Source organism: Protomyctophum parallelum, assembly GCF_964188405.1.
Source record: "Protomyctophum parallelum genome assembly, chromosome: 5".
NCBI lineage: Eukaryota > Metazoa > Chordata > Actinopteri > Myctophiformes > Myctophidae > Protomyctophum > Protomyctophum parallelum.
Genome location: NC_139702.1, coordinates 27909949 through 27929108, shown reverse-complemented (window position 1 = coordinate 27929108; position 19160 = coordinate 27909949). Strand labels below are relative to the sequence as shown.

At 42.8% G+C, this 19160-nt stretch overlaps 2 protein-coding genes across 3 annotated transcripts; both read left to right on the top strand.

Moving 5' to 3' along the window:
• Positions 1-2544: 2544 nt before the first annotated feature.
• grap2b (GRB2 related adaptor protein 2b) lies at positions 2545-7638 on the top strand (the record flags this gene model as incomplete). 2 transcript variants are annotated; one of them, XM_083764598.1, is made up of 7 exons in its annotated part: positions 2545-2622; positions 2925-3016; positions 4607-4726; positions 6172-6346; positions 6574-6639; positions 7268-7354; positions 7403-7638. In XM_083764598.1, the coding sequence occupies 7 exons, from the start codon at positions 2545-2547 to the stop codon at positions 7610-7612; spliced, it is 828 nt and encodes a 275-aa protein (XP_083620724.1). In that variant the 3' UTR covers positions 7613-7638. The 2 variants fall into 2 exon arrangements, with proteins under 2 accessions (XP_083620724.1, XP_083620723.1); XM_083764597.1 differs by having other exon boundaries at positions 7268-7638.
• A 2731-nt stretch (positions 7639-10369) lies between these two features.
• Positions 10370-18956, top strand: fam83fb (family with sequence similarity 83 member Fb). Its single transcript, XM_083764593.1, has 5 exons — positions 10370-10921; positions 16192-16359; positions 17091-17212; positions 17703-18472; positions 18774-18956. Exons 1-5 carry the CDS (start codon positions 10427-10429, stop codon positions 18821-18823), a joined length of 1605 nt encoding a protein of 534 aa, XP_083620719.1. The 5' UTR covers positions 10370-10426; the 3' UTR covers positions 18824-18956.
• The last annotated feature ends 204 nt before the right edge of the window (positions 18957-19160 follow it).

Below are 19160 nucleotides of genomic sequence, written 5' to 3'. Positions count from 1 at the left end.
AAATGATGCTATGAGGTTGTTGCTCCACATTCCTCGATGGCATATAAGTGCCAGTCAAATAGTTGTGACCGCTGGTGTACTCCACCTGTGATGCACTGTTAAGACCGTTGATGTATACATTTATTTGTTGGCTTGATGTGTCAGAGACAGTCAGAGAACAGAACTATAGAGGTTCTAACCAGCCCCATAAAAAGCAGTTACAGATACACACACATCCAGGCTTAGAGAGCACTGGCGTAACAGCCTCTATACTTTTTAGTTATTAAACGTACCTACCTGAATCTTGTGGCGTTGGCACTGGACAGCCAATGTATGACATGTACTGGTGATCTGACTTGATGTATTTTATATATTGTATATATTTATATACCGCTGTCTTTTATATTTTGTGCTATTTTCTTTTATATGGACCCACCGGTCTGAAATAAAGTTTATTTTAATGAAGGACATCCTTATATTTCACAAAAATAGGCCAATCAATTGACTAGAATCTGAAAGCATAGCATATCAAACAGCTTTTGCTGAACCCAGAATTCTACTTAAACTAGTTTATAGTCTCAAATATTGTAGATTAAAATGTCAGACTGAACTGAACTATTGTCTCGCTTGACACAAAGAGCAGACATGGACACTTCACCTTCATCAGCCAGATTATGTGCATGCACACGCGCACGCGCGCACACACACACACACACACACACACACACACACACACACACACACACAGACACACACCCGCACACACACACACACACACACACACAAAGAGTGAGCCGCATCATAGTATGGTGCAGTTTGTATTAGTATTCCATGTTACATTCTGTTTGATTGTTGCTATAATTCACAGGTTATGCTTAATACCTTATAATAGTCCAAGCCCAAGCAAAGCACTGCAAGCAAAAACTTTTTTTGTGGGTTCAGAGTAGACTCCTTACCTAAATTGTGAACAAGCAAAAGCAGTACCATCTGCAACTACACATTATAGACAAATGTGTTTAGTCTGCTGACATCTTGTGGCAGAAAATGGTAATTACTGCAAAAAAAAAACCCACAAAAAAGCATGCAGTGAGTTTAAACATACATGAATGAAACAAAAATAAATGCATGATTCATCATGCAATCTTGTTAACAGAATAGAAATGTTTAACTGCTGGTAAATTCCAGCGGTTGTGGAACAAAGTGGTTGTGTGCCTCTTCCATTAACGTCTTACTAGTTACTTAACTTAGCAAAACCATGAAAGCAAATAGCTTTTGAAAAGAGTCAAATAACTTGACAATAACAAATCTTAGAAGAGCTCTGTGTTACATCTTCAGGTGGTTAATACACATGCATTTTGAGTGATGTGCCGGGATATTGAATGAGTCATTCAAAACGATTAACTTTTTTTTAACGCACGCACACACACACGCGCGCGCACGCACGCACGCGCGCACGCGCACACACGCACACACGCACACACACACACACACACACACACACACACACACACACACACACACACACACACACACACACACACACACACGGTGTCACAAATTTAGTTAGAAGTTGCAGGAGCAGTTGCAGCAGGCCACCACCAGAACATCCTGTTAACTGCAGATTGCATCATTGCATCTCCTGTAGTCTATTGTACCCCGGCCCTCAGCCAACTGCCTGAAAGGCAGGCTGAAGAACAACAGAGCGTGGTACGTAAGGAGCACAATGCTTCTGTCCATTACATACTTTAATATATACCGATTCATTGATAGACCGTTACATATTCACCGATACTGTTATTCTAGTGTCAGAATCTAGGTTGGTGAGGGGTGTGTTAAGGGTTGGGAGAGGGTTGAGGTTAGGTTTATGTTTATCTATCTATCTGTCTATTTGTACGTCTCTAAATGTTTTGATGAATTGAACAAGGTGGAGCCTGTTGTAAACAAGTGTAATGCTTAATTGGGTCGTCCACTCACAGTTAACAGTCTTTGTATTGAGTTTGTGCTTGAAATGTACTGTAATTCTGCAAACTGTATTATATAATATTTCAATCAATCAATCATGTGTGCTGCCCCGTTGGAGGTTAGGGTTAGGGTGAGGGTTTGAGATAGCGGACCAATGGTATGTCTAACCAAAAGCATGCACCCATTGGCAAGAGTTGCTCTTGCACCATTAGGATGTCACCTGTTACATCTGTTACCGCTACACAGCTACAGTGAGCGTGCTATAGCTAGAACAAGCACACCGCTTTGTTCCGTGAAATAGACAGTGAATGAAGGTATTATCTCCAGAATCTTATCTGCGTCCGTCACCCATGAAAGATGAGAGTATTATGTGTGTATACCGTGGACTATAAAAGTATTGAAAAGGTCCCTTCAAAGTGTTTTTTGTGTGTTGTGTGTAGTGAAATGTATTTGCTATAATTTAACTAATCTCAATCTGTTGCTGTTCTTTACTATTTCTCACTCTGGCCAATCCCCCACCCCCTCCCTCTCTCTCTCTCTCTCTCTCTCTCTCTCTCTCTATCTCCTCTATTTCCTGTTCCTCTTCTCTCTCAGTCTTGTGCCATGGAGGCAACAGCCAAGTATGAATTTGTCGCCACAGCTGACGATGAGCTAAGCTTTAGAAAAGGAGAGCAGTTAAAGGTATGGATGCACAGATAACACGCATAACACACAGCCAGACAGACACACAGTTAAACCGCAACCTATTCACAACTGTGGTTGCAGTGCAAACAACTGTGCTCCTACACTACAGCATGTTTTGTCTATAGTTCTATTGTGTGTTCTATCCAACTTTTCTTCAACTAACTTTTTAGTTCAAATAACTGATCTACATTGACAGACCTGTTGTGAGCTTGTACATCATTTGCTTGATATTTAGATTTGATGTTCATTTCATGATGATCCTTGAGGTCCAAAGTCATTTAAAATGTCCCTCTCTTCAGATCCTGGGAACTAATGATGACTGGTTCAAAGCAGAGTTCGCCGGGAATGAGGGCTACGTCCCCAAAAACTACATTGACTATCATCTTCCCAGGTAAACAGCTCACATAAAAGCAATGTATAGTACAGAGATGATGAACCAAGAGTGAAGAGCATAATCTTACGTAAATAAACAACACTACACAACACTAAATTCTGAGTACTAATGAAATAAGCAAGCGTAAAATTGCTATCCTAAGCTGATTGTCTGTGGTAATTTCACACATTTGCATTAGATCAGCTGTTTTGGATAGCTACAGCTTAACAGAATCCTGTTGTGCCCTTAACCCAAGGCAGTGGGTGGGGAGGCCGACGTTGACGGAGCTCGCGTGTGAGGGCCTCGATCTCGGCTTGCATAAGGCGTGTCGTATCAGAGACTGTCGTCTGGTATTTCTGGTGTCTTTTTTGATTGATTGAAATATTTATTAACAGTTTGTAGAATTTACAGTACATTTTAAGCACAAACTCAATACAAAGACTGTCAACTGTGAGTGGACGACCCAATTAAGCATTACACTTGTTTACAACAGGGTCCACATTGTTCAATTCATCGATCTGAGATCCAAGAGCTGGGCGTACAAGTCTGAGTTCGTCTGAGCGTGTCTGAGTTCGTCAATCTCGGTTTGGTAGGCGCTCTTTTGATGAATTGAACAATGTGGACCCTGTTGTAAACAAGTGTAATGCTTAATTGGGTCGTCCACTCACAGTTGACAGTCTTTGTATTGAGTTTGTGCTTAAAATGTACTGTAAATTCTACAAACTGTTAATAAATATTTCAATCAATCAATCAATCAAACTCTCTTAGCGAGCATTTCACGGCATTCCTTGCCTAGGGAGGAGGTAAGGGCTTCAAAAGGTGGGGAAGGGGAAGCACAGTCATCCTCAGCTTGCGGTTCGATTTTGACCTCGTCCTGGGAAAGCGAGAGCAAGGAATCCTCAGCTCCTCCCGGAGGCGAAGTGCCCCCGGCTTGGGAGTCTCCGACTTTGAAAGGATCAGTCATGGTTTAAGACCTTCCGCTGCGACGAAATTTTGGTCCGATTATACTGTAAGGATGGTAGAGGTTCTTCGTCACAAGAGCGGAAAGTGCTGACCAGCCGGTGTAATTGGGGGTTAGGTCTTTGGCGATATCTTTGGCTAAATGGGGAGGTTAAGTTATACTTAAGATGCAAGGCTTAGTTTTAGATTCTCAACAGACTATTGATGAAATGATAATCGGACAGAGAACTAGTGCTGGCGAAATGCCTTATAAAGGGGTGGGGTGACGTCACGACTAGGTAGGCGTGACGTCAACCCTGACACATACAGGACGCAAAACAAAACAGCACTGTCATACTTCAGTTTTTCTTTTCATATCTCATTTAGGCTATGCAACAGTGTATTGTGTGTGTGTGTGTGTGTGTGTGTGTGTGTGTGTGTGTGTGTGTGTGTGTGTGTGTGTGTGTGTGTGTGTGTGTGTGTGTGTGTGTACTGTGTACCTGTACAAGCAAGATCAACAATGAAAATGCTATATAAGACTAAGAAAGAAGGGGGGGGGGGGGTGGAATTGATAAAAGACAATTTATCAACCACATAAGGACTTGTTTTAATTAAATTCTCCCTTCCACACGCACGCATGCGCCCTCTCTCTCCACCACTATGCTGCAGCTGGTACCAAGAGGATGCCAGTCGGACTGAAGCTCAAGAAAGGTTGATACAGCAGCCTCCGGGGTCCTTTCTCATTCGGGGCAGCCAGAGCTCACCTGGAGACTTCTCCATCTCCGTCAGGTGTGTGTGTGTGTGTGTGTGTGTGTGTGTGTGTGTGTGTGTGTGTGTGTGTGTGTGTGTGTGTGTGTGTGTGTGTGTGTGTGTGTGTGTGTGTGTGTGTGTGTGTGTGTGTGTGTGTGTGACTGTGTATAGTCCACCACAGAAGGGAGTAACAGTCTGTTGAACAATTTCCTCTATCCCTTACCTTTCTCTCACCTCCATCTCACTGTACTATTGAGCTGAGCTCTGCATGCAAATCCCTACCACCCACCCACCTGTTTTCCTGCATGCAACTGTTACAGTATACTTCTTCAGATAGGACTGGGCAATTAACCATAACTATATCGAAGCCGATATTTAGAACCAATAACCGACTAAATCTTCCCCGTGTAGGTCAATCAAAAAAATCGAGAAACAATATATTTTTGTATTCATTATATCGACGAATCGACACAAAAATGTTCTGATATATTTTTGAATCAATTAGTCAGATTAACTTAAACCTATTTTATACTATGTTGTACAATGGTGGCGTACAATTTCTTTTAACCTAGCAGATCTACAAGCTCATAACACGTCACATCACAATGTGTTGTGAGCTTATAGATCTGCTATTTTCACAATTTCTTTAAATAATTGTTCGTTAATCGTAACCGAGGCAAAAGTTAATTTGAAGTCATGTTGCCCAGCGGCCCAGCCCTAATCTCAAACACCTCTCTGAACCTCTTCAATAGAGCAAACAAACAATGTTTTGGGCATAATAATAATATAAAAACAAACAAAAAAAGTGTTGTACCCTGCACTTTTTTCTTCTTTCTAATTATTTGTTCGGCCCAAAAAAATGTGTTTATTGCCATGATGTGTCAGGAGCCGAGTTGTCTTTGTCCTAGGCTTAAAGGTCTTTAAATAAATACTTTCTGAAACGTCTATGGGAAAAATGAATGGGAAATTATCTTCCGGGCCATGAAAGGGGTTGGGACTGTGACGCTCTATGACACCTACCGACAGAGACTCAGTTTCCATGCAACCCTCTACGAAGGCCTTGATCAATCCAAGTGCTCCATAAAAGAAAATACTTTAAACCACTTAAGCCCCATTTTATAATTCATTGTGGTGTGTCGTACAGCAAAAATAGTCTACCTTCAAGCTCACAAGTCGTGTTGCATTATGAGCTTGCAGGTCTGCAATTTGAAATTTTTGGGTTTGCCCACAACAGCAACACCTAGTTTAATGTGGTTAAACATTATGTTATAATTTAGCTATTGAAAAATAGCAGATCTACAAGCTCATATGAGCTTGTAGATCTGCTATTTTTGAAGAATCGTGAAAATATATATTTCAGAAAAACTGGAGGATTTAGAAGATTTTTTTTTAATTTTGAGGTCAGGCCTAAATGGGTTAAGAAATAAAGAAGGTTCCTCCAGCTTGTATTGCAAAGTAATTGTGTCATGTTCTATTGATTGCAGGCACAGTGCAATAGGAGACGTGCAACACTTCAAGGTTCTGCGGAACAGCAGGGGGCAGTATCACCTGTGGACAGAGAAGTTCCCCTCTCTCAATCAGCTGGTGGATTACTACAAGGCCAACTCCATCTCCATGCAGGACAGGCTCCTCCTTCTGGAGATGGTGGAAGAGCAACAGGTGGTTGCTGCTGTTGATGCATGAATTAACCTAATGAATATGCCGTGTGCGTGTGCGTGTGCGCGTACAGTTTTTACATCAGTTGTTGTCACCAAGTGGCACTGGAGTATAAATTAACCTTAAGATTCCAATTAACGCCTCAGTTTCTCCTTATATTGACGAGTAGGCTGCTGATTTAGGATAGGTGACATTACTGACCTCGATGGGTGCTGTGTGTGTTCTGACAGGGGAGAGCACCCAGATCCAACCTACCACCCGTTCCTGTCCCTCGTGCACAGGCTCAGCCACCACAGGTATGATTATGCAAAAAGTGGCATCAATAAATATATATTTACATAAATATTTAATGTATTTTTGTAACTGTCCTCCGTTATTCTGTGTGTCGCTTGCTGAAAGTGGCAGCGCTTGTAGACTGGCTATTTTGGGTGTGTGAGTGTGACATCATCATACAACCAGTGTTTTTGACAGCACATTTTGATTTAGTTTAGTCTATTGAATACAATTTCATTTAGTTTTAGTCACATTTTAGTTATCTGAAAAGCTTTAGTTTTAGTCTGGTTTTAGTACAGTAGATTTTGTTGACAAAAATGTATTTTGCTGGGCCTTGATGGCGTTATAATGGCTGATCTTGGTTGATCTACACTTGGTTGCATGCAAGCTTCTAGATCTGCTATTTTCAGAGCTCAAACACACAACCAAAAATAAAATGACTCTTTTAGTTCCACTGACTCTCTTAGTCCCTGCCTAACATTTTAGTCTAGTTTTTTATTTGTTGACGTCAATTGTCAATGTATTTAGCCTTTCTGTAATTTTTGCAGTTTCTATTGATTAACATTTTTGTCATAGTTTTAGTCAACGAAATGAACACTGCATACAACAAAGTACTTTCCAACTCACTGTGTGCTGCTCTGTGCCGTCTAGCCCAAAGCTCCGCCCATGCAGCAGGTCAAAGCTCCGTCCATGCAGCAGATGAAAGCTCCGTCCATGCAGCAGATGAAAGCTCTGCTGGTGAAAGCTCTGCCCATGCAGCAGGTGAAAGCTCCGCCCATGCAGCAGGTGAAAGCTCCGCCCATGCAGCAGGTGAAAGCTCCGCCCATGCAGCAGGTGAAAGCTGTGTACGCCTTCAATGCCGAGGAGAAAGACGAGCTGAACTTTAACGTTGGCGACATCATTGAAGTTCTAGATCGTTCCGATCCATCCTGGTGGAAAGGGAGGCTGCAGGGAAGAACGGGCCTTTTTCCTTCCAACTACACCACGCCTGTTTAACAGAACACACACACACACACACACACACACACACACACACACACACCATAGAGTATATATGAATAGAGAAGACACCCGAGTTCTCCTCCCATCCACTTGCATTAAGTTTCTCAAAAGCGCATGAGGCGATTTCACTCCTCCTTCCGTGTAGGAACAGAGTGCATTCTGGGATGGATTTGCCTCAAACACATGAACACGCTGCCGTTGACTATCATTGTGCCGTTTGTGCGCGTTCACGTATGAAACATTCGTTCACGTGTCATGGCCTCAATCACATGAACATGCGCAATGATAGTCAACGGAGCAGCGCTGGCTCGAGCTGCAATGACAAATTCGGCCACTATGTCCATTTCGCCTCAGGGTTTCCTCTGGGTGCCTTCTCTATTCATATATACTCTAAGACACACACACACACACACACACAAGCATACCACGTTAATATATACAGAGTGTATAAACTGTACCGTATACAAAATATGATATAAATACATATATATTTATATATTTTTTAAATCTGGTTGGTGATTTACAATGTAATTTGTAATGCATTGTCTATATGAGATTACAGTGAAAATAGCATTAGCATTACATTAATTTGAGGTCAACCTGGCATCCCCATTTTAGGCAAGTAATTATTAGGCAAAACCTTCCAAAGAATTTAAAAATAATTAAAACAAATAAAATAAGTGCCCATTTACAAGCTTGCAACATGTCATTTCGCAAAACATTGTGAGCTTATAGACATGTCTCATAGAAGTGGTTAAGTGCAGCCAAGTGAGGAATGAAATTACACCCATTCATTTAAATATGTTTCCATAAATCGTGGTAGGCTACTTTTTAAATGATTATAGTTTATGTTGGGTCATGATTCATGACTCATGGGTCATTCAAATAAAAATAAGTGTCCCCAAAAATAATGTAAGTGATGAAGTGCAATGCTGAAACTAGGCCTATGCTTTGAAACTATTTGGTACAATGCAAATGCATGCATAACAAGAGTATGTTTGACATGGGTTTATATATCATCCTGGAAATGTCTGTTCCATATCTAACTTTTACATTAAAGGGTATTGGTATGGGTAAGCAGGATGTTAAAATGATGTTAAAGTGTAAAGTGAGCTGTAGCCTGAGATTGATCTGAGCCACAGCCACACACGTACAGTGACACAATGTGCAGTACACTATCATGATCATCATCCATACATTCACTGTGAGTACTGTGTGAACCTACTTTTAGGGTTCTGAAACTATTCATTTTCAGTGGAAACTCTCTGAACTGGTTCAATATTAGGCAGGTTCAACCCCAGTGGAAAAGGGGCCATAGTGCTTCTATAGGCCTATAGCTTTGTTGAGATCTGAGAGGCTGGGGGGTTATTTTGGAGGAAGTGTTCTCGTCTTTGAAATCATGCTTATGTAGAACAGAGCAGCAACAGAACGTGCTTTGAGCTTACAGATGACAAGTCTTTTTTTCCTGGCAGCGTTTATGAATGTCGTGTGTGTTTGATTTACAGTAAATTGGGTTTATTGTCCAGAGGGCTGTGCGCAGCGAGTGACAATGAACAGTTCTTTTGTCTTTGTGACATTCAGCAGGTAGTTGTGGGAGATGGTGTTCTGATATAGACTATAACAGACTTATTGTCATTAAGCAGCTCAACAATGGCAGGCAGTATCATAATGCGATGGAAGTGCAACTATAGTTCAAGGGAAAGAATAAGAGTATCGCATATAGGCCTGCTTAAACTTCACTTTCATCGGGCGCCCGCTGGCCTAGTGGTCCAGGCACATGCCACGTATAGGCCCTGGGCTCACAGCGCGTTGCGTGTTCGAGTCCCGTTCACGACGACCTTTGCTGCATGTCTCTCCCCTTCTCTCTTTCCTGTCTGTCTTCACTGTAACTATCAATAAAGGCACAAAAGCCAAAAACAAATCTTTAAAAAAACTTCACTTTCATCACTATAACTATCAAATTCCGATACTTCAAACTTCTGGTTTGAAGTAATTTTAAAGTAGCCTAATAAGAACATCATAGGGAAAGTGGTGGTGCCACATATCATACACAAACATCATGTTTGTGATTTTCTTTTGCCATATGGGTTCTCTATGGCAGTGGTTCTCAAACGTTTTCATGTCAAGGATGCCCAAAATGGTATATGTATTCGGCTGCAGACCCCCATCATCTCAATAATGTTGTGCCAGGGACCACCAGAAGCAAAGATTTGAGTTAAAAATATTTGCTTTAATTATAGATTTTTCAAAAATAGATCTACAAGCTCATAGCAAGTGACACACTATGAGCTTGTCTTGTATTCTATTTTTGAATAGCCAAGTACTATAAAATATAGTTAAAGTGGTTGAAAAATATTGTGACGCCTAATACTTTTAGCTGAGGACCCCTGGTACCCCACTTTGAGAAATGCTGCCTCTATGGATTGTTTGCCTAATTTTTTTACACATAAGTTACTCTAACTAAAGTAAAGTTACTCTAACAGGCATATAGGCTAATATGCCTGAAGCTCATGTGCGCAGGAGGACACGGGGAAGCTTTAAACCTGAGGATTTTACTGTGAGCTCAGCAGCTGTCCCTCACACAGACACTTCCAAACAAGCAGACAACTTTTACCACCAGTGAACAAATCACTGCTCCGCCCCACGTACTCCTCCAACTCCAAGACATGAGCCAGGTAACAAGGAACGTCCCGTCCCACCTAAACGTCACGCTTAGCCTACTTTTCACTTGTAAATGAAAGTGACAGTTGTCAAAGTTCGTCTGTCGGTATTCCCGTACAGGCGGGGTGCCGTTGTGTTCCAGCCACCATGGCCGACTCGCAGCTCATGTGTTTGGACGACGACCACATTATCAACGCCAGAGTCCCCGAGTCTAAACCAGAGTTTTATTACAGTGAGGAACACCGCGTCGCCCTGGAAGAACTTCTCAGGAACGGGGACGGAGCCTTTAAAACGCTGCTCAAAGAGGACAACGCGACAGACTTTCTGTCTGCCCGTGAACTCAAGTGGATAAGAAATGTCTTCCAGGAATACAAGGCGGAACGTGACGATGCCACATCGCCGTCAGGAACAACCACAGAAGCCAGCAACAGTGTTAGTAATGGTAACGGGGATGGTTCTGGGCTCCATTCTACTTACTGGCCGACGCTTTCGGACACCGAGGTGCCACTTCTGGACAACGGGTGGCCGAGCGGCGGCTTCTTCAGAGGGGTGACTCGGGTGACGGTGCACACACACCCACCTAAGGACAATGGACCTCACGTCAAAGAGGTTGTGCGGCGACTCATACAAGAGGCCAACAAGGTGAGCTGTGTGTATGTGTGTGTGTGTGTGTGTGTGTGTGTGTATGTGTGTGTATGTGTATGTGTATGTGTATGTGTGTGTGTGTGTATATATATATATATATATATAATAACTTATTCAAAAAAAGTTTAGTCTGTTCCCCTCCCACAAATTCTACATTCATTCAGACTCTGAACTCTCACTGGGACTCCCTGTCTGGTAGATAGGTGGGTTTATTGCTCTGTGATCATTTACCTGGTGTGAAAGAAAATGGTTCTAAAAGAAGAATAAATTAAAGGTGTTATTATGGACAATCTACTGTATCTGTTGGAAATATTACATTTTAATGTGGTGTGTCATCGGCTAAATTGAACCTAATGTCGATATTGCACACTATCATGTCACGTTTTCATAGTGCCATGCTATTAAGTAATTGCCAGTAGATGTATTATTGCTCCATCATTCAGCTTGTGACCACAGGAATGACCACCAAGCCTTAATTGGAAAGCAAAAGCAAAAGTCAGACTCGATAAAATACATCTTCTTGATTCAAGGGGCTATACATCCCAGCCTTGTGTGTGTGTGTGTGTGTGTGTGTGTGTGTGTGTGTGTGTGTGTGTGTGTGTGTGTGTGTGTGTGTGTGTGCAGCTGTGTGCATGCCTGTGCTTGTGTGCATGCATGCATATGTGTACTGTATATTTGTATGACTGTGTAAAATAATTGTAATAATATAACATGTATGGTGCCAGTGTGTGTTTTAATGGATATAAATGTGCTTGGTCATTTGAGTTGCCCGTAGTAACATGTTGCTTGTAGAGCGGACTAGCTGAGTCATTTGTTCCTTCCATTCACACTCTTTGTGGCCCCCTCAGCCTCCCTCTGTGCAAACAAGCACAGCTTTCAGGACATGGGGATCATGCCAATTACAGATGTTTTGCAGTTGATCGTGTTCTTTCATATTTCTGTTAGATTGTGCTCCATTTTTAAAATAACATCTTATTTTCTCTCTCCCCTTGTGCTTCCGTCGCTGTTTTTCCACCATCTCTGTTTCCTTCAAACCATGATCCCATTTTCCTATTCTTCCAATCCACACTCATCCGTCAGCCTCTCTCCGTGCCTTCCTCTCCTCGGCTTTTGGTGGGGGAAAGTCCAGCTCAGCATGTGTCATAACCTGGCAAACGGGATCACTGGGCAGTCAGGAGGCAACCCTCATTGATGTCTGAACTGAATATCAACCAGGATATTTACACAGTAAAATCCTTTGTTAATTACGCGTCCATTTGATTGCATTTTACTCTCTCAATGTTACAAATGGATAAATGAACACTGAGGATTTCACTACTCGGTGAGATTTCTGATACTAATAACCATGTCTGGGCGATATTGGAAATAATAAAATATGATAATATCTTTTGACCATTTTAGTCATTATGCCCCACATTCAATGTCTGTGTTGTCACTGCTGCTGTATCCTATAGTACTGAGGAACCTACCAGTGAGGAGACACCGGGGAGGACGTAGAGCCTTACATCCTACTCCTCCTGGCCAACACTCCCTGCCCGCAGTAACAATTATCATGCTCTCCGCCCACCGCCCGACACTTTCGACACTAGACAAAGCCTGAATGCTGCTGCACCACAGTGGATTTGAACCCACAATCTCTATGGGCAGGAACTTTACCACTGTGCACCACCCGAGCACGTAATTGTATTGTGCCGATATTATTATTATTATATTGAAAATAGCACATTTACAAGCTCACAACGTGTCGAGATGCGAAGCATTGTGAGTTTGTAGGTCTGTGTGTGTGTGTGTGTGTGTGTGTGTGTGTGTGTGTGTGTGTGTGTGTGTGTCATGGCACAATGCCAACATGCTTTCAGGATAATTGAAATTGACTCCCTTACAGATTATGTTCAACAACACACACACATTAGAGATAACATCTTGAATGACCAGGTTGACCACTATATAGCTACGATATAGTCTTACACCACATACAGTACAAGTGTTCTTCTGGGCAGTGTTTTGTTTATTTTGCATGTACTGTAGGTTTTTTTTTTTTCTCCATGAAGTATAGCACTGATTTGTGTGCTACTGTTTACAAGTCGTGGCCTGCGTCTGCTCCACGTTATACATTCTTCTCCAATGACACGTACACTGGTGTGATTCTGTGAGAGAAGAGCATTTATTAGTTTACAGTCATGTTTTCCATGAGCACTCTGCCCTGTAAAACCCTTGTGTTCATTTGACTCACAGTGAGTTGTTGATGATCACAGCATTGCATGAAACACAGAATAGGTGCACGTGAAAGTAGAGAGATAAGAATTGGATCAGATTTTAATGATTATATTGACGTCTTACACACTACTAGACAAATTGAGGTCGAGGTCTGACTGAGTTAAAGGGATATTTCACTTTCACACATGTTTGGGGTCGGAAAGGAACTGGTTGGAATAACGTGTTCCTTCCACGTGCTACGTCCAACCAGGGAAACTCCCCCCTGTCAGGTGTAAAGGAGCAACTTGGACACTCGGGCATGAAGGAAGCATGAGTTCAAGTCCGTTGCTCTCCCCTTGTCCCCCATATATGGGGACTAGGTTGGTGGAGGGTGTGTAGACTCCAGAAATCGTGGGATAAAAATATATGTTTGGGGTCATTGTAACGTCTACTCGGGCACCCCAGACAGTTTGTAAGGTGCTTGATATTAAATATCAATATTTTAGATGTTTGAACAGACACGCCCCCTTCCTGTGTGAGAAGACACTCTGTTTTTTCAATTATCTTCTTTCATTAATTTGATTAAACATTTTCATTATTTTAGTTTTCAAGTCACACGACCACGCAGCCTCTCCCCTCGCCACAATGTAGACTTCATATTTATTTTCTGGCCATAGGGTGCACATTTCTAATTGTGTTTGTTCTGTTCTGTTATCTACTACAAACACTATTAACATTGAGTGACTGCAGTTTCTTCCAACGGTGAAATGTCCCTTTAATCTTAGTTTGTTGGCGTGGCCTGAAACTTGCAGATTGTAGCTTTAACACTGTACGTAGATAAATGAACACTGATCATTTTTATTTCACTACCCGGTGAGATCTTTGATACTAATAACTATGGTTGGGCGATATTAGAAATAAGAACATATGATGATAATATGTAGCTTTTTATTTTTAGATAAAAGAGGTAAGCCCATACCCGAGGCGGAGTTGGCGAAAGGGCCTTTCTGTGTGGAGTTTGCATGTTCTCCACGTGTCCCCTATACGTAGGTACCCTCACAAAAAACATGCAGTAATCCTGGTCTCTAAACTTCCTCCCCCTGGCCCCCCCATGGAGGGGAAAGGAACTGGTTGGAATAACGTGTTCCTTTCCACGCGCTACGTCGAACCAGGGAAACTCCCCCCTGTCAGGTGTAAAGGAGCAACTTGGACACTCAGGCATGAAGGAAGCATGAGTTCAAGTCCGTTGCTCTCCCCATGTCCCCCATATATGGGGACTAGGTTGGCGGAGGGTGTGTAGAGCCCAGGATCACATTAGATAATTGACACAGGGGTGAAAAATGGGTTACAAAATCGTGGGATAAAAATTATAAGAAAAAATAATAATAGGTCAAATCATAAAACAGCAAAGAATATATGTCTTAGTATACTGGCTACAGGCTGCATGGTTACATACAGTACACTGAAGGACCGGATCTAGCCTCACCACAGTAAGCACAGCCTGGTGCCTGAACTGTTTTCTCTTTGCTGTTGCAACGTTCCCATTCAGCTCTTAGCTTCACTAGCATTCCACTATAGTTCCTTTGTTTGCTGGCTAAAGAAAGTAACCCAACCAAGTGCCCTTTTTGAACAAAAGTTTCCAGTTCATTCCGCTTCAGGACCGTTGTGCCTTTTAAAGGAAAAAAACACAAGTCCTCATGGGCTTTACAGACTGAAATCTTCTCACCCATACAAACGCACAACAGTTATGTAGTATTTTATTTATAGATTCTTCACTTCATGACACTAAACAGTAAACACTAGCAGTTTACCAAGCATACCGAGCTTGTCTTGTCTTCTTAATTTGGATTTAAACTGAAGATGACACGTCAGGAGTTCAGCTCAACACTTAAGGATCACTTCACCCACCCACCCCACTTTCAAACTATCTTCATATAGGGCATAGAGACAGTGGGTGTGGTTTTCTGGTTCCACTGAAAAATGTCCAATATTAGTAAGAGAACCAACTATATGAAGATAAATTTGAAAATGTGCAAAGTGCTCCTTTGAGGAACACACATGTTGTCGTGTGTGTGTGTGTGTGTGTGTGTGTGTGTGTGTGTGTGTGTGTGTGTGTGTGACTGTGTGTGTGCATGTGCGCGCGCGTAATTTCCTCTATCCCTCACCTTACTCTCACCTCCATCTCACTGTACTATTGAGCTGAGCTCTGCATGCAAATCCCTAGAGCCTAGTACCACCCACCCCTGTTTTCCTGCATGCAACTGTTACTTCTTCAGATAGGACAGGGCAATTAACCATAACTATATCGAAACCGATATTTAGAGCCAATAACCGACTAAATGCGTGCCCTACTGTATATGTGTACACAGTACTACGCACTGTATTTTATAGAAATTCTTACATCTTCATCAGTGTCTTTGCATGGAAAAACCCACACATAAACCCACACAACACACACAAGGTCTGTGGCAGTACCAGTTCAGCCCACAGTGGCAATAGCTGTGCTGATTGGACAGCCTGACTGTACAGTATACTGTACCCCTAGAGAAGATATGGATATCTCTCTCTCTCTCTCTCTCTCTCTCTCTCTCTCTAACAAGAGTTATTACCACATTCCTGTACAGTATGTTTGTCTGTGAGTGAGCACGCAATACCTGCTCAGGTCTGTTATATCTTTAACCCATAAAGGCTTCTAAATCCTAACATCTTTTCAGAAAAACCCATGTTTCTATGTCAGTGATGCTCAACCTTTTTCGTGTCAAGGACCCCCAGAATTATCTATATTGGGCCACGGACCCCCATCTCAAAATATGTAGTTCCAGGGACCCCCCCCCCCCCCCCAGAAGCAAATATTTTAGTTAAAAACGTCCGCTCTGAAATAATATATTCCATGATTTGCGCCACATTTTAACGATTTTTCAAAAATAGCAGACCTACAAGCTCATAGCGCGCCACTCGGTGGCGCGCTATGAGCTTGTAGATCTGCTATTTTTCAATAGCTAAATTATAACAATGTTTAAAACACCAAAATAATAATAACAATCCCGTTGATTGTAAACACCTGTCCCTCCCAGGTGATTGCCATCGTGATGGACCTGCTGACAGACCTGCAGATCCTGCAGGACCTGATGGACGCGGCCTGCCGCCGCTCCGTGCCCGTCTACATCCTGCTGGACGTGCAGGGCATGCCGCACTTCCTGGACATGTGCTCCAGGCTGCATATCGGCGCCCAGCACCTCCGGGTATAAGAGCCTGTAGGCAGTGTGTTGTCATGTGCTTTGCGTTGGTTGTAGTTTTTTGGAGTTGCTTATTTGGACTTGCTTCCTAATGTTGTTTAAACCAGTGGTTCCCAAACTCTTTCATGTCAAGGACCCCCAAATTGACACTAATTGACCCGCGGACCCCCATTTGAAAACATATGCCAGGGACCCCCATAAGAGAAGATTTTTACGGCTCTAGCTGTGATTCTCAACCCGTTTAATTTCAAGGAACCCGAGTTTGACATGCGTTAGGCTACGGACCCCCGATTTAATGGCATTTCTATCTCTGGGACCCCCAATTTATATTGTAAAATCAATGTTAATTTAACTCTTGAGTGTACAAATGGAACAACAATGGAACATTTGTACACTCAAGAGTGTACTCCCTCAGGTACCCCTTGGGGTCCCCGGACCCCACTTTGGGAACCACTGGTTTAAACCATTGGTTCTCAGACTTTTTTATGTCATGGATCCCTAGATTAATAATATGTATTTATCCATCTGAGAATATGTTGTGCCAGGGAACCCTAAGAATATTATTATTATTATTTTTATTTTTAATGTTATAGCAGTTCTACAAGCTCACAACACGTCATCAGTATCCAGCCCTTGAGATTCTGTCAAAAAACAAGTACCGTAAACTAAAACTAAAACATAGAATTGTCTTTAAATATGAAAAAGTGTATAGTGATTGTAACCATTTGTTCTTCCAGAACATCCGTGTCAGAACGCTTCTCGGAACTGGCCTTGGACTGTCCTGTGGTAGACTCCCTGGTTCAGTCTGTAATAAATATATGCTCGTTGATGGGGACAAAGTCATGTTTGGCTCCTACAGGTGAGGTGTGTGTGCGTGTGCGTGTCTGTATGTGTGTGTGTGTGTGTGTGAGAGATTAAATGAACAATGGATTTTTAATGCTTAGATGACATATTGTGTTACCCTTTAACAATATGCAAAGAAAGATTATTTGTATTCTTAATCAATCTTCAGGTGTAATTCTCTTAAATTCATTGACACACCAACCTTATAACCTCCAAATCATGAAAAGGGAGGTCACGTATTAACATGGCTGTGATTTGGAAACATGTTAAGAATTTAGAATAGTTTGTCCTTAGACTATCCATGTCTCTCCTTAGCAGACATTCCGCCTCACTTATGTGGTATTCATTTTCTGCCTTATAACATCAAATGGATACCAGTAACTAACATACAGTATGGATTTTGGAGTATATATTTTTAGTGGCACTTTATCTTTGCTGTTATTTTGCCTGCGTGAGCTTGTTTCACATCCAGGCGTCTCTATGCACACCTTGTCTCCCCTCCCCAGTTTCTCCTGGTGCACGTCTCGCATGGACCGGCACATGATCACCGTCATGACGGGCCAGGTGGTGGACGTCTACGACAGGGACTTCCGTGAGCTATACGCCGTCTCCGACGAACTGGACCTCTACAAGGAGTTTCACGTTGACTCGCCCCCGAAGGTGACCCCTGGCACCGTTCAGTCCAAAGCGGCGCCGCCGAAGCGCCCGCCTCTGCCCGCCACCACCTCCCGCTTTCAGGTCAGCTTGGGAGACTCGCTCACGCGGAAGGGTGGCCTCCAGGTGCCGGCGCACAAGTACCACAACCCGAAATACTTCCTGGTGTTCGGAGACCCCCCGCGGCCGACCCACTCCTTACAGGGAACTATGGGCAGGAGAGAGACGGCGATGGCGGGTGTTCCCGAGGACACTCGCCCGGAAGGGATACGGTCAACCAGCAGCGAGAGAACTGAAAAGTTGACTCCGTTGCCTTCGGAAGGAGAGCTTCCTTTTGGCTCCATGGACCCAAGTGACGTCGTTGCGGATAAGAAGCCGCGGACTACACTGAAGCAGAAGTTGTTCTCTAAGTGGAGGTCGTCCAACAGGAACAGTCCAGCCGGCAGCCCGTGCGCCACCCCCACCTCGACGGACGCCAGTAGGATTGAGGCGGACGAGCACAGTGACGAGGTGACGGTGAAAGTGCCCCATGTGAAATGGAGAAGCAAGAAGTCGTCCAAAATGATGGGCCCAAAGACCGACTCTCTACAGACCGTCAACACGACACAGGAGGACACCGAGAGTAAGTCACAGCTGAACGTTTGAGAGCTTTCATTCCAGTGTCAGTTATAATAAGTTCTACAAAATGTCTTCTGAAATCGTATGTTGCTATATCAGTGGATATCAAGCTCAAATATGTATTATGGCCACTGACCCCATTTGAAACTATTTAGTTCCAGGCACTCCCAGAAGCAAAGATTTGAGTTAGAAATGTTTACAATCTACAAGCTCATACACAATCTACAAGCTCATACAACCCCCGCCCCCTTATCACCCTTCTCTATGGTAAAGCATTAATCTTGTCGTTTCTCTTTTTGTCACAGGTGTAAAGAGCCGGAAGAAATCGAAGCAATCAGGCTGTACCCAGTCCTGAGCCAGGCACCTGGATACAGTATGTGGTCCAACCGGTTTCTAATTACAGGACAGGGCTGCCGCTGCGTATTCTAAGAAATACACAAATAAAAGGTTCCTTGGAATTTACGTAACCTTTTTAATTGTGCAATATTGTAAATACTTTCACAGAAGATAGTGAATGTATTTTAAGTAAACAAACCTGCTGCTTACCCAGGGGGCAAACCACCCTTTTTTTAGGAAACCTGCATTTGCCATGACCTCAAAGGTTGTCCACCAGAAATAATATCTATGACCCCATAGGATCACAACCTATATGGACAACCCGGTCATTTTTTTGCTGGAAGTCCAATATGGCC

What these genes read in the sequence shown, in the direction of transcription:
- fam83fb (XM_083764593.1), top strand. Translation starts at nt 10,427, where the DNA reads ATGGCCGACTCGCAGCTCATGTGTTTGGACGACGACCACATTATCAAC. An exon ending in TCGGCGCCCAGCACCTCCGG is followed by an intron (nt 16,360 to 17,090) that starts GTATAAGAGCCT and finishes TTGTTCTTCCAG; the next exon opens with AACATCCGTGTCAGAACGCT. An exon ending in GACACAGGAGGACACCGAGA is followed by an intron (nt 18,473 to 18,773) that starts GTAAGTCACAGC and finishes TTTTTGTCACAG; the next exon opens with GTGTAAAGAGCCGGAAGAAA.